General features: G+C 35.6%; 1 protein-coding gene across 8 annotated transcripts in view; it reads left to right on the top strand.

Moving 5' to 3' along the window:
* Eip74EF (Ecdysone-induced protein E74) overlaps positions 1-13,080 on the top strand; it is an 876,410-nt gene that overhangs the window by 830,636 nt on the left and 32,694 nt on the right. For all 8 annotated transcript variants that reach the window (XM_081752849.1, XM_081752850.1, XM_081752852.1 and 5 more), the window contains one exon: positions 44-274. In XM_081752849.1, coding sequence (XP_081608975.1) covers positions 44-274 — 231 coding nt within the window. The remainder of the gene's footprint in view (positions 1-43; positions 275-13,080) is intronic.

A 13,080-nucleotide genomic window follows, 5' to 3' on the forward strand; every position in this document is an offset into this window, starting at 1 on the left:
AATGATTTTAAGATTATATCGTTCTTTTTTTTTCTTCTTGCAGTGGACACGACAGAAAGTGTAGTTGGGGTATTACCGACGCATTCATTATTGGAATTGGGTCCAACGTCGCCGCCTGTGACGATCAAACGAGAGCCCGCAGACTCGAAAGCTCTGCTCCATGGAATCCTTAGCCAGCATTCGACGACATCCCATCAGCTCAGCGGTCAGGGCCATTTGGGATCCCATGCCATGCTCACAGCCCACCGCACATCCGCTTACACAACTTCTACCGGTGAGTATATTATTTTATTTGCGATTTTTGTACTACTAAAGAATAGGGTTACCATCCGGAAGTAAACAATAGGCGTATCTCCAAAATTGTGGTTTAAAGTTAACACCTGTATCTTGTGTGATTTTACAAGATCTAACGATCGCTGTAAGAGTCATAGACAACGGAGGCTTAATGCCTGAGATACTGAATTAATGAGAAGACGGGTATCAAGCGGGAAACATATTTAGCACATCACAAAAAGGCATAAGTTGAGTAAAATAATGAAATTTGAGATACGCCTATTGGCTGTTTCAGCGATGAAACGTGCGATTGGCAGGCATTTGTTTTGAATCCTTAATTGTGTGGTGATACACACTGAAAGGTTTAAGTTCCACGGGAGAAAGATCAGCTACACTTTTCCCCGACGCAGAGGTATACTAACATGTATACATTACACTCAACAATGCATTTGAGACTTTTTTTCTGTTTTTGTTTTTGAAGAAAGTAAAAATTAAAAAGTAGCAGTTTCTCTGTCATGTAAATTACTTTCTCGCGTCCGATGTTTATTTGACATCGTTTTAAAAATTAGGTTGAAGTACTTACCGAGTCAGGAGTAAAGTTAGATGACTGTTAAAGTTAGTTACTATTTCCATTATGTGTAGTATGTAGCATATGTACTGTACGTGTGTGCATACATGCAGCTGACACTTTTTCAGGTTTCGCTTTAACCAAAGAGAAGCAAATCATGGAGAAACTTCTGCTGATTGGTGAATTATTTTTCGTAGTTGTGTCCAGTAATGCTGAGTTATTGCAACTAAAAGAAAACACCAATTTTTTGCCAGACTTGGAACTATACAGGGTACCTCAGAAGTCCCCTGACATACGGTAACTCTGCTATTATCAGAGTTACAACAAAATGTAAGAGGAAACTCCATCTCCAAATATAATGTTTTCCAATCTAAAGTAAAGGATTTTTTTTTTTTTTTTTTTGAATCGAACGAGCCGTTTGGGCTATACACTCTTTATGAGCCCATGTTAAATGAAAAGGTAAAGTTGCCATTTACCTGGACCCACAACATAAGTGAATGAAGTTTCTGTTTGAAATGAGGGCTGGCCATCGATATGTTACCGTAAAAGACAATAAATTTATTCACTTATGTTGTGGTTCCAAGTAAATAGCAACTTTACCTTTTCATTTAACATTGGGCACATTAAGAGTGTACAGCCCAAACGGCTCGTCCGATTTAAAAAAAAAATCCTCCACTTTAGATTGAAAACGTCATATTTAGATATTTAGAGACGGTTTCTCCTCTTACATTTTGTTGTAACTCTGATAATAACAGAGTTACCCTATGTCAGGGGACTTTTGAGACACTCTGTATGTTTTGTTCCCGCTAAAACAACACATAAACTTGTTTTGATAAGCAATTATAATTAAGCATGCTTATCAGCGGAGTGTTTGAGTACTTGTTTTTGTATGGAGTTTCTAGATTATATGTTACAGTAATAACTGATTCAAAATATCCTCCGATATCAGTATGCCAAGATGCTGATACACAACTGTGTTGTTTGGCTCGAATCAATGAATGACCATCTTCAATGTTAAACTGCTTTCCCCTCGCAGTTAATTCAATTTATCGCCTGTTTTTATAACCAATGACATTAAAATACCTATTCATTCAGTTAACTTGCTATTCTCTTACTTAACATTGTATCTTTGAGTGTGTTTATATGAACATTGATACATGTAAAGAAATCGACTCTATCGATAAATCATATAGATTTTCTGATTGTACCCCGCTTCCCTTTTCTTTCTGAAAACAATCGATTCTTTATGTTCGTGTTGACTGCATATGGCATAGCGTGTTTGTTGATTTGACCTTTTACCCTGACTTCTCCATGCACAGTTTTTCCCCTTCCGTTCAGCGGCCGCCATGTTTATATTTCGTTGAACGATGTAAACACAATACTGAGGAAACTCTTCCTTTTATATTTCCGCGTACGTCCTTTTTACCCTGTGACATCCGATACTTTTTAGTCCCTTTTTTCCTTTCCCTGTATAATAACTCTGCTTTCATATGTGAGTATGTGCCTTCATATGATATATGGTTTACCCGGAACTTGAAACATGTGGTATAAATGGTATACTCTGTTCGTTGCTGTCTGATTCTTCAACGTTTGCATGATACAACAAAATTGAATACGCTATCCCAAGTTGTGTTGATCTTGTTCCGTCTTTCTGGCATTTTTTGAAAGCATCTTGCTGGCTTCTAGATGAGAGTAAAGGGGGATGTTTATATATTTTTTCTAGTATTGTAGGATTCAATCCATACACATTTTAGTTTATGTTCTACGATCGTTCAGTATTCTATGTGAGACTGGGTAAAATAAATTACTGTAAAATGAAATTTAGTTTTACGTCTCAGGATTATACCTTTTAGGCTAAATAAAACATGTGAAAGTGAACGGTGGGAGAAAAGGAGAGAATCTCGAGAAAATTTATGAACACGTGTTGTACACTCAAAGGTCTGGGGTCGAACCAGGGACCCTATGTGCTAGAAGTGAACGCTCTACCAAAAATACTGTCATGATATTCGGAAAGTCACCTACGTAGCATAAACTGGAATCGAGCTCATAACATTTTAGATTATATAATGCTACTACAACGTCATTGAGTTTTGAATTTCGGGTTCAATTTCAGTTTTCCCGTAGATACATATTGCGTACTTGAATAATAACTCCCAAGTCTGCTAGTAATGGGGCAAAATAAATCAAAGTTCATGCGTAAATCGAGTCCTCGTTTTTTGTGTGTGTATGTGTGTGTGTGCTCAGTTGTTACAATCAAAAATGAAACAGTTAATAACAATAAATTCTAAGTGATAAAGGTGATTGGGGCATTAGTCTGCACCTGAAGATACAAAATCTCAGCTAATGTTATAAAAATAAATAAATAAATAAATAAATGGTAATACCATCATTGGATGAAGGATTTATCTCAATATCTTTCATCTTCTTCCATCATTTTAGTAAATTTTCAAACAATTAAAGGAAATAAAATACTGTGATGAACTTGAAACGTTTGTAACTGTTGTTAGACGCATGTTTCCGAGTTTCGTTTTGTTTTCTTACTTGTTATTTATTTAAAAGTTTATTAACAGCGATCTGAACTATTGTAAGCAATATATAATAACATCAAGACACAAACAGGTAAATCAAAATATAAACATACCAATGAGTCAAAAAAATAATCATAGCAAAGTTATATGACATTCCTTTTAATATTTTCAAAAACAGTATTATTATTATTTTTCATTAGCATCTAATTCATAATCGAAAACAAAATAATTGGTATCTGGAAGTATATTTATGTAACAGCCAAAAAAAAAAAAAAATACAGATTTTTTTTATTATCGTAGACTTTAAGTAGCTTTTTTTCTTTTTTTAACAATGTTTTGATTGATTCTATCACCTACATATTGATTTTTTTTTTAAGTTTAAGTTTAAAACTTAGTTTCGTTGTAGCCTGTTATACGTAACGTTGATTCAGATTTCTAAATTTTAATCGTGTACAAGAATATTCATATTAAGTTGAGTTGAGTTGATTTTGAGTTTAACGTCCCTTTCAGCAGCGAGGCTATATGAAATGGGAACTACTGATTAACGTGGAATCCAAACCACATGAGCTCCCGCCGAGAATCGAATCTGGATCTCCCACGCCAAAGGCGCGTACACTAACCGTTTAGCCACAAAGGAGTTCAGTATATTCATATTAAGTCATTGTGAGCTGTGATCGAACCAGCGAGTGTTCGCATCAACTTGCATCCCACTTAAAAATAAAAGAATGTCATAATGCCGTATTACATTTTTACTTGTTAAGGAAGCGGATGTCTCTTTTTTGGGGGGAAGACATTTCGAAATGCAGCTATATTCCATTTTTAAATATTCAAGAATAAAAGTAAGTCCGTTGCAGTAGCATAGTTCATATGTTATGGATTACGGTGGTCAGGGATGTTCGAAGTTGGTGCACACCAAACATTATGTTTTACTTCGCATACTCACACACACACTCACACAATAAAGTGAAGTCGTATAACGTGGTGTTAAATCATACGATCAAACAAAAACATTTTCAAAAGATAACGGTAGTTTCTGTACTAGGATGAATATTGTCTGGAGCCCGGAATTAAAGAGTGAACACTTGTGTTTTTCCTGAAAGACCACCTCTTTTCTTTTTTGGGGGGGACGGATTACAGGAAAACAAGCTGTGTGTAACGGGCATACCTGCTATAAAGTGCATGGACTGTAATTTGTCTGTTGTGATGCAAAGCGAGATGACCAGACGAATTTCTAAGTCGAAGCAAATATACATAATGACAAAACTCCCTGTTTGTTCTTTTTTAAGGAGCTTAGTAAGATACTAAAAGAAAGAAAGAAAAAAACATGCTGCATGCTAAGTAAAATTGCACTATCATACACTAAGAACCAGACCTGGTGCAATTTACATGTAACGCCAGAGACCAAAGAGCATAGAAGGAATAATAGAGTAAGAAGAGCCTTTTGTAAGGTTTTTCCTGCATCTCCGTGCACCCTAGCCTGGGAAAGGAAGATCCAAGAGAGAAGTTTATGGAGCAATGCATCATCGTCAAAATCCCCCGTCTTTCAGCGCTCAATTTGCTGTTTAAATTAGTCGCTGCTGCATATAAGGGACTGACCATTCTCATGCAACTGCTCTACTCGCTGTCCAAAAGCATGCTTTTTTTTTTCAATGATAATAACTGACCATGGTCAACTGATATATACAACAACATGTAACTAGTATTTTTCCGCTGTCCGAAATCCGGTTTCGGAACCAGGATGACCACTGCATGCTTTTTGGTCAGTTTTAAGGCGGGCAAGGATCAAGGTTTAGATAGAAAGAAAGAAAAAAAAGAAGTTCCTCTTCGTCGCGCTGTAAAGGGGTGGCTAGGTGGTTTGTTCAAGAAGTCCTCCCCTCGTCAGAGCGCCCCCCGTTTGTTGTTCAGCGTCTTAATTCACTTCTTTCTTTACTGCATACACATTGTATGAGCTATGATCATCAGCAGTGTTAAACCAGTCCCCAGAAGAGCTTCTCACGAGAGACTGTCCAACACAAAAGTACTCGCCCAGACATGACTTCCTGTATCTGAAGTTTAAGGGATTTAAAAACATCAATAGCCGTGTCCAGTTTTCTCACACCATCGTTTGATGATGATAACTAATACCCCCTTCCCTATATATATCTCTCTCAACTGTCTGTGTTGAGAAAAGGGGATGCTAGTGGCCGGTTCCATAATGGATGGTGGACACACATTGAGAAGTCTTTTACAGACAGGATGGACATTGCTTGAAATATGGCTCTGAGAACCTTTAAACTAGCTTCTCTGTTTGTGTCTGTACCAACAAGATAAAAATACTCTTCTTGAAGGGAGATTCTGTGTACGCATATAAGGGTACGGAAAAAAAAATCACATATTTGATAAGTACTTTCATATACGGGAAGACGAGATAAATAGTTAAAGCTTTGTTCCATTCAGCATCCCCTTCGATATTTTTCAGTTGGAGATAGCCGTTAGGAAGACGATTCTCAACTTCAATAAAGAAAGAAAAAAAAACAATCAAAGATATTGACAAGCGGGAAGTTCTTAAAGAAGCTGCTTCTGAATGAAGAAGAAAAAAAAATTCAAAAAAATTTTAATTTCGAAGTTTGATGATGCAGCATCCGAGATTTTAAAAATACAGGTTTTGTCCCTTTACAACGGAAATATACTATGATTCGCTCAAAGAGTTCCGTTTGAACATCGTGGGTTTTTCTCTGTGTAAAAGTACAGGTACTGGCACGTTTCCTTCTCACATTTTCAGAGTTCCGGTACAAAGTAGGGTGATATTTTACCTGTTTCTGAAACGACCATTGCAGGCAATGTTTTCCATTGCAATGCTAATATTTCAACTGATACCAGTTAATTAAAAGAAACTATACAATGTAATGATATTTTTCTATGTGAAACGTCATCTTCATAGGCTTTTCCCCACATTACGTCGCGTCCAGTACATAGACCTCAATAATATGACCACACCACTGATCGCGGTGCAAATACTGTTAAGAGATTTTTCTAGACGCTTCTGTAAAAAGGAGGTTTTGTTATTGTATTTCTGCATTTCTGTCTGAAACCGTGAACTTGTTTGTGTAGCAAAAATGATGTATGGTATCATCTGGTTATGAACCTATGGATATTTTTGTTCCAATGTTCACTGTTTTGCTTTCATTTTTCAATTCTCTGCAGGAACATTTGCTGTTGTCAAATTGCGCACGTTGCACCATATGTTTCTTCGAGTGCACAATCGCGTTAGTTGTTTACCGTGCTGTCTTCCTTTTCTTCATATTATTATTATTACTATTCTTTCGCTAGTAACCCCCTTAGAGCAGTCGGCATGTGTTCGAATACGAAACACACGCAGGCATTACGGCAAGAGGCTTCATCCATCCCTGCCTGAACCGAAAATAGACAAAAATAGTTGCATATGCGTAAAAAAACATGATGATTTTTGAGGTGGTCCCTTGACAGGAGGCCGCAATCTGCTGTTTTTGCAAAAATCTCTTCTCATAAGACATAAGAAAACGGAAATAGGGGCGGATGAAGGGATGTACGTTTTGCTAGTTCAGCTGTTATTGATATTGATCTGGTTGAGATTTTTTTTTTTCTGTCCTCTTGTTATGTACAAAGGTTTCTGGATGACGACCACTTTACCTAACCATTGCCCAAAAGTGAGGAAAGGATTGGAGGAACAGCTGCTAAGAGTTGCGACAAAAACAAGGTCAATAACCAATGAATCCTGGCCTTTGCGTGGGTCCGCCAAGAACAGAGACATTCGGCAACAATTTCGTAAAAGCGTGTTTATCGTTTTTTTTCCCGTCACTGTTAGTTGATGGTTGCATCTTTGTTGTTTGAATAATGGGTGGATGATTGGCAGAATGGTCAAACCAGCTGGCCTGTGCCTCCATCTTCAACTACTACCCTTTTCTTTCCCTTTGTACTTTGCTAAGTAATGTTACAAAATGATAAACAAGCTTATGTGAGTTGTTATTTAAGAGTGTTGTTATTGCAGAATTCGTGGGAGAGACCGACACAATCTATTTCTATTCATTATTTTTGACAGGTGATATTGGTTTTGGGCATCTGCTTTGCTTTTTGATATTTCAATTTTACTTCGCATATTGTTATGGAAACAGCTTTTTCTTAAAAGGAAATATTCTCCGCTCGAAATATGGATGTGCGTTTGAAATAATTGAAATGTTATTACGTCTGTGTATTACGAATATATGTGTCCATATTCATTAATATTTCAAATATGCTAATAGTTCTTAAATATATTTGTATATGGTGCTTGGGGAATCCTGTGGTGGTATGACAAATGATTTGTTAGTTTTTCAATTTAATTCTTCAGACTGTAACGGTTAAGATTGGGATACTTTAAGTGAAAGTTGTTCTTTAATTGTATGTTGTTTTATTTTCCTGGCTTCAGTAAGGTAATACTATCCCACTGCTTATTTCTTGAGAATTTGTTGAAGCAATTGGTTGATTTATTTCAGTTGTAGTCCCTTTACAGCAAGGAGCATTCGCGTTAGCTACTTGCCCAGGAAGAGCACTACTGAATGATCTCAGGGCTGAAGTATTCTGACATTTGTGTAATGTCACCAAATAAAACTAATATTGAGCCACCAGTGAGAATCGAACCCACGGGACGACTACAAAAGTCGTTTTAAACCAGCAACCTTGAAGAATCTTTCGAGATTGTGGCTATCCTAATGGCTACTTCTAGTAAAGATGCAGGTCCAACATGTATTTGCCAAAACAAGCAGTATAATGGCCTAATTCTATATCTCAGGTGTTAATAATTGTTGATTCGATTCCAAACCATGATGGACATCGTATCCGTTGATTGGTTGGTTTGGAATTCAGCGTCCCGTTCAACGCCAATACTATATGAGACATGGACCTAAAGCTTAACATGGAAATCCGAGATTCGGGAATCGAATCTAGGTCTCCTACAGCGAACCCGCGTACGCTAAATCATCTTCATTTGTTTTCATTATAGCTATTCGTATGTTTCAGTTAACCTACGAGGCATAAACACAGGACTTTTAACTGAAGACTTTTTCTAAGTTAAAAAAAAGTAGGTAAAACCCATGATTGTTAAAGCATCCAATTGTCACAGCCTGATCTTAAAAAAGTCACGCTAACCACTCCCCAAGCTTCGTTCGGTATGCTTCTAGTATATTAGCTGGTTTATTTAATATTTAAAGCCATTGATTTGTTTTTTTGATGTGTGTAACTGGAAGCCACTCACTCCACACTTCCCGAGGAACTGGTTGGAAGCCATTACTGCTTGTGGCTTACTGAAAGAACCCAGCGGCGATTCGTTATTAGAACATCTCTGTAATGTTTGTGTTGATGTCTCTTTTTTTTTTCTTTTTAATAATAATTTCTTTTAACGCTGAAATAAAAATAGTTCTGTCATTGCATGTACAGTGAAAGTTATCTTAATCATTTTTAACTGTTGTTTTGTTAACTTTGTACCTGTTATATAGGACACTTTCATTGTTTTTTTTTTCTTCCTTCGCCTTGAAAGGCATTTTCTTCTTTCTTCTCGGAGTATCAAGACATTTTCACTGAATGAAGTTGTACGTATGTGTTCCAAAGCATTCGTCATTTAGGTTATGGGAAAGTGTTTCTGCAATTTCCCCTTTTGCAGGCTCTCTTGGTCAACCCTCTCTCTCTCTCTCTTCCACTGCTCCACCTCACTTCACTGCAACAGCAGACTTCGTTTTTTACTCGTTTATACGGATTATTCCCTCCCCGCTTTTTTTTTCCCCCTTAAGTGTCTGCTACTACTGTCACGAACTGCCATGATTGACGTGCTTTAACGGCAATTACTGCTGGACATGGATTTCACTTAATAATCTCCAGTTAGAAAACTGAATGAAATGAACATCGAGACCTTGTAAATAAATTTATTATTTTCTTAAAAACAAAGTAAGTTGTGGCTACAAATGTGCAGATATTTGTGGCAATTGAAACATTGAACCAATCTGATCAACGGTCACAAGATGAACATTTATGAGCCAAAGTAAGATTATTTTCCCTCTTTTTAAAAAACCTTTTTATTGTTCATGTAAGTTCAAAAATATATGTGGTTCTTCAATAGAATACACGATTGTTATTGAGCTTATAAAGATAACTTTACATTTATGCCCAGAAAAATTTTAACATTTAAGTTCATCAATTACGATAAAGATGAATACTTCGTGTTTACATATTTTAATATTTAAATAATTCAGACTTTAGACTCGTTTCACCTGTTTAAGATATTGTAGTACGCTTGGCTTTAACAATGGAATTCTCGCAACTTTTTTAGAAGAGGAGAAGCGAAAACAATCTGCAAATTTATAAGTGAACTAAATACGTGGGAATACTTGTAGTCCCATAATAGGAATTTATATCTAGTTAAAATATCAAAATTATTTCCAAACTCTTGATATTAAACAATATTTTCTGGTATTGAATTTGTGAGGTGGTAAATTCACAAGGAAATTCGGAACAAAATTTGATGTTTCTGTAGTTTTTATTTGTTCTCAATTGTTTTACACCTAGAAATAGTTTGATTTTTGTTTTCTTACCGATAGTCTGGGTTATAAAACTATATTGTCACCCGTTGGTTACCTTCTTTTTTGATCAAAGCACTAAATCTAATGCTTACTTTAGGGTATGAATTTTCTGTTTTGCACTACGTCAAATAATAGTTTCGATTTGTGCACTAAATCTGGCTATAAATTGATCGCATTTCTAATACTAATACTAATTGTTCTAATTAGTATTTCACACGTCAAGAAAACTTTCAAAAAACTGCAAGATAAGGAATTTGTAATATCTTGCAATCAAAACAGAAATATCATACGTGAAGACGAAGCGGTTATCTGAAAACCGTAGATCATGGAAACTTTCAGGTGCAGCAAGTGACCTGCCAGTAATGGCAGAATACCTATGATGATGATGATGATACTATCAAATGCGTTAAATAGACAGATTAGTACCTACTCTGAAATGGAAATAGTAGTTTTTGCACTGTACAACATATATAACCTGAACGGTATAGGTTAGGATTTGCAGTCAGCTGTTATGTAATTAATTTACCGTGAAAAAGAAATAATAGGTCAGTTGGACAGCACGTTTTGTTATTCTTCGGTGTGCTAGGATAGTAAAATTAATTCCATTATTCAGTGATCATAATAACCAGCTTTATAAACAATAATGGAATCCGAATGCTGTTATACATAAAATGTCCTCAATTATGTCGCAATACGAGAAATGCTTTGTTATTATTTTATTTGCTTTTAATTTCGTGAAGGAAAGAAAAACATGTTTGTTGTTTTGTGCTTATATTATGATTTTGCCCACTCTGTTTATCGCATACACATAAACAGACACGGAGGTTTATTATAGAAATGTGAGTGTACAGTTTGGTTTCGTTCTAGAGGTTGTGAGTTCAAACCTAGAAATTTCGTCCTTGCGCACTACTTCTCTGATTTTTCCATCACTGAATATCGGGTTCTCTAGTGGTCACATTTTCGTCCATTTTTTTTCAGTGGGGAGGAAAAAAGGTATCCCCAAGAAAAACTGGTTATGCCCCCTCAGTTCTATTATGTAGCTTGAAAATACAGCATAAATTACAAAATTACTTTTCTGTAAAAACTATAAGTTTTATTTTGTAGGCGCGAAGGTTTACAAGTTGAAAAACTTATATACTGTACCTAATATTTGTTAAAAGGTATTCTGGTAGAGTTGCATAACTGGCAACGTAACACTTTACGAACACAATGAATCGTAAACCAACTAACAGCTTATAAGTTTGTGTACCAAATAACTAGGATCAGTACCAGAAACACGGTAAATTGTGTTAAAGAGTTTAAAAGGTACTTGAGTGCAAGGGCGCCCATCAGTGGGGCAAAGTGGGGCGCTCGCCCCCTCAAGAGGAAATTGTACTTGGGAATATCGAAAACCCAATAGAATTTTTACATTAGTTACAACAAAATTTGAAACTATATTTGAAACGTCGCTTATACTTGCCCCCCTTGGAAACCACAACATGGGCGCCCTTGCTTGAGCGTGAACATATTAAATGCAAGCTTATGTTTTCAATTTGTAGTAACGATTTTTTTTATATCTATAAAGAAAGCAAAACGTCATTTTGAGATATCTGTACAGAGTGAAAATCAATACGTATAAGCAGGGTTGGCTGGTTTAAACCAAGGTGGTTTAAACCATGGTTTAAACCAAGGTTTAAACCAGCTGGTTTTTTCAAAAAAACCAACTGGTTTAAACCAAAAAACAAAAAATGATCGTAAAAGTGTAAGTGTTTGTAAAATCTTGATGAACACACATTTGTGGGTTATCACGTTTCACTCCCGTATATTATTCGTATTATATTCAGACCTAAATTCCCCATTCATTATTCAAAAAGATTATACTACAAAAGCAACTTCTTTTTACAAGTTTATTTTGTGATTTTTTTTTTGTAGTTGTTATTATTGTTATGTAATTGCAATCGAAGAAAAATTCTAAATATTCTGTCGTTTCAATGTTTACTATTGATAAAATACATCGAAAATGCCGTACTTTGTGTGTGTGTGGGGGGGGGGTCATACAGACCCCACGAGAGACATTTAGTGAAATAAGTATTTTTGGTATCTATTTATGTATAAATGAGTTTGAGCCAAAGTGGACTCAAATAATTCGTATCTTTATTCATTTTTCTTATTGATATGCAGATCAAGTCGATGTATTTCTTTAATTTGGACCAATAAAAATCGTTGTTAACTAACTTGAACTAAATTAGTTCTTCTGTACTCCGTAGTACTTTGTTCATATGTAATTCTGTGTAATGGTTTCACTTGTGCAACTGTTTATCTTTTTGTCCTTCTGAAATGACTCTTGACAGTTATATTAAGAAGTATGTAAAGATCAGTATAACGTATTTTTTTGTCAGGATTCCTTCGTGAGTAAGTCGGCAGACGTATCGCATTTGTGGCCAATTATTCCTGGTTCTGAGTTCAAATGGAGGACAATTTCTCTCGGATGTAACTCGAGAAGCGGTTTTTATTCCGCTTTAAGCTTATGTGACCCCTTCCAGCATAACCCGGTTGTTGCATAATAACATCAAGGCGAAACAAACTTATTTCTGTCCATATATGATATGAATATATAGAGCAAATCATTGAAATCATAAAAACCTGGTTTAAACCAAAAAAACCTGGTTTAAACCAAAAAAACCGGTTTTTTTGGTTTTTTAAATAAAAACCATGGTTTTTGCCAACCCTGCGTATAAGTTACACATTTAGCGCCATTAATTCATTGCACATTATGTCTATCGTATGGTGTAAATGATTAATTACTATGTGTAATTTGTATGTCAGTGCGTTCAGATGCACTAAATTTTACAGACTACACAATCACATATGATATTTTGTCAAATGATTGCATACTATCTCAAGTAAAATAGAAAAAAAAAAAAAAAAAGATTCTGTGCTTAAACCGAGATCTGTTAGTTTTAGAAAATTTAATTGGCATGTAATTTACTGGAGCCTTGTATTTTTATCTTACTTTTTTTCTTGTAATTAATAACTACAATTGACTTTTCGTAATTGCTTGTGTTGTAAGTGCCAGAACAAGTGAGACCAATTTTCACTTCATATTTAGCAAAATTTCGCTTTAAGCAAATTTAAGTATTAAATATCGTAACGGAGTTGACACAGC

Source organism: Thermobia domestica, chromosome 3, assembly GCF_964235325.1.
Source record: "Thermobia domestica chromosome 3, izTheDome1.hap1.1, whole genome shotgun sequence".
NCBI lineage: Eukaryota > Metazoa > Arthropoda > Insecta > Zygentoma > Lepismatidae > Thermobia > Thermobia domestica.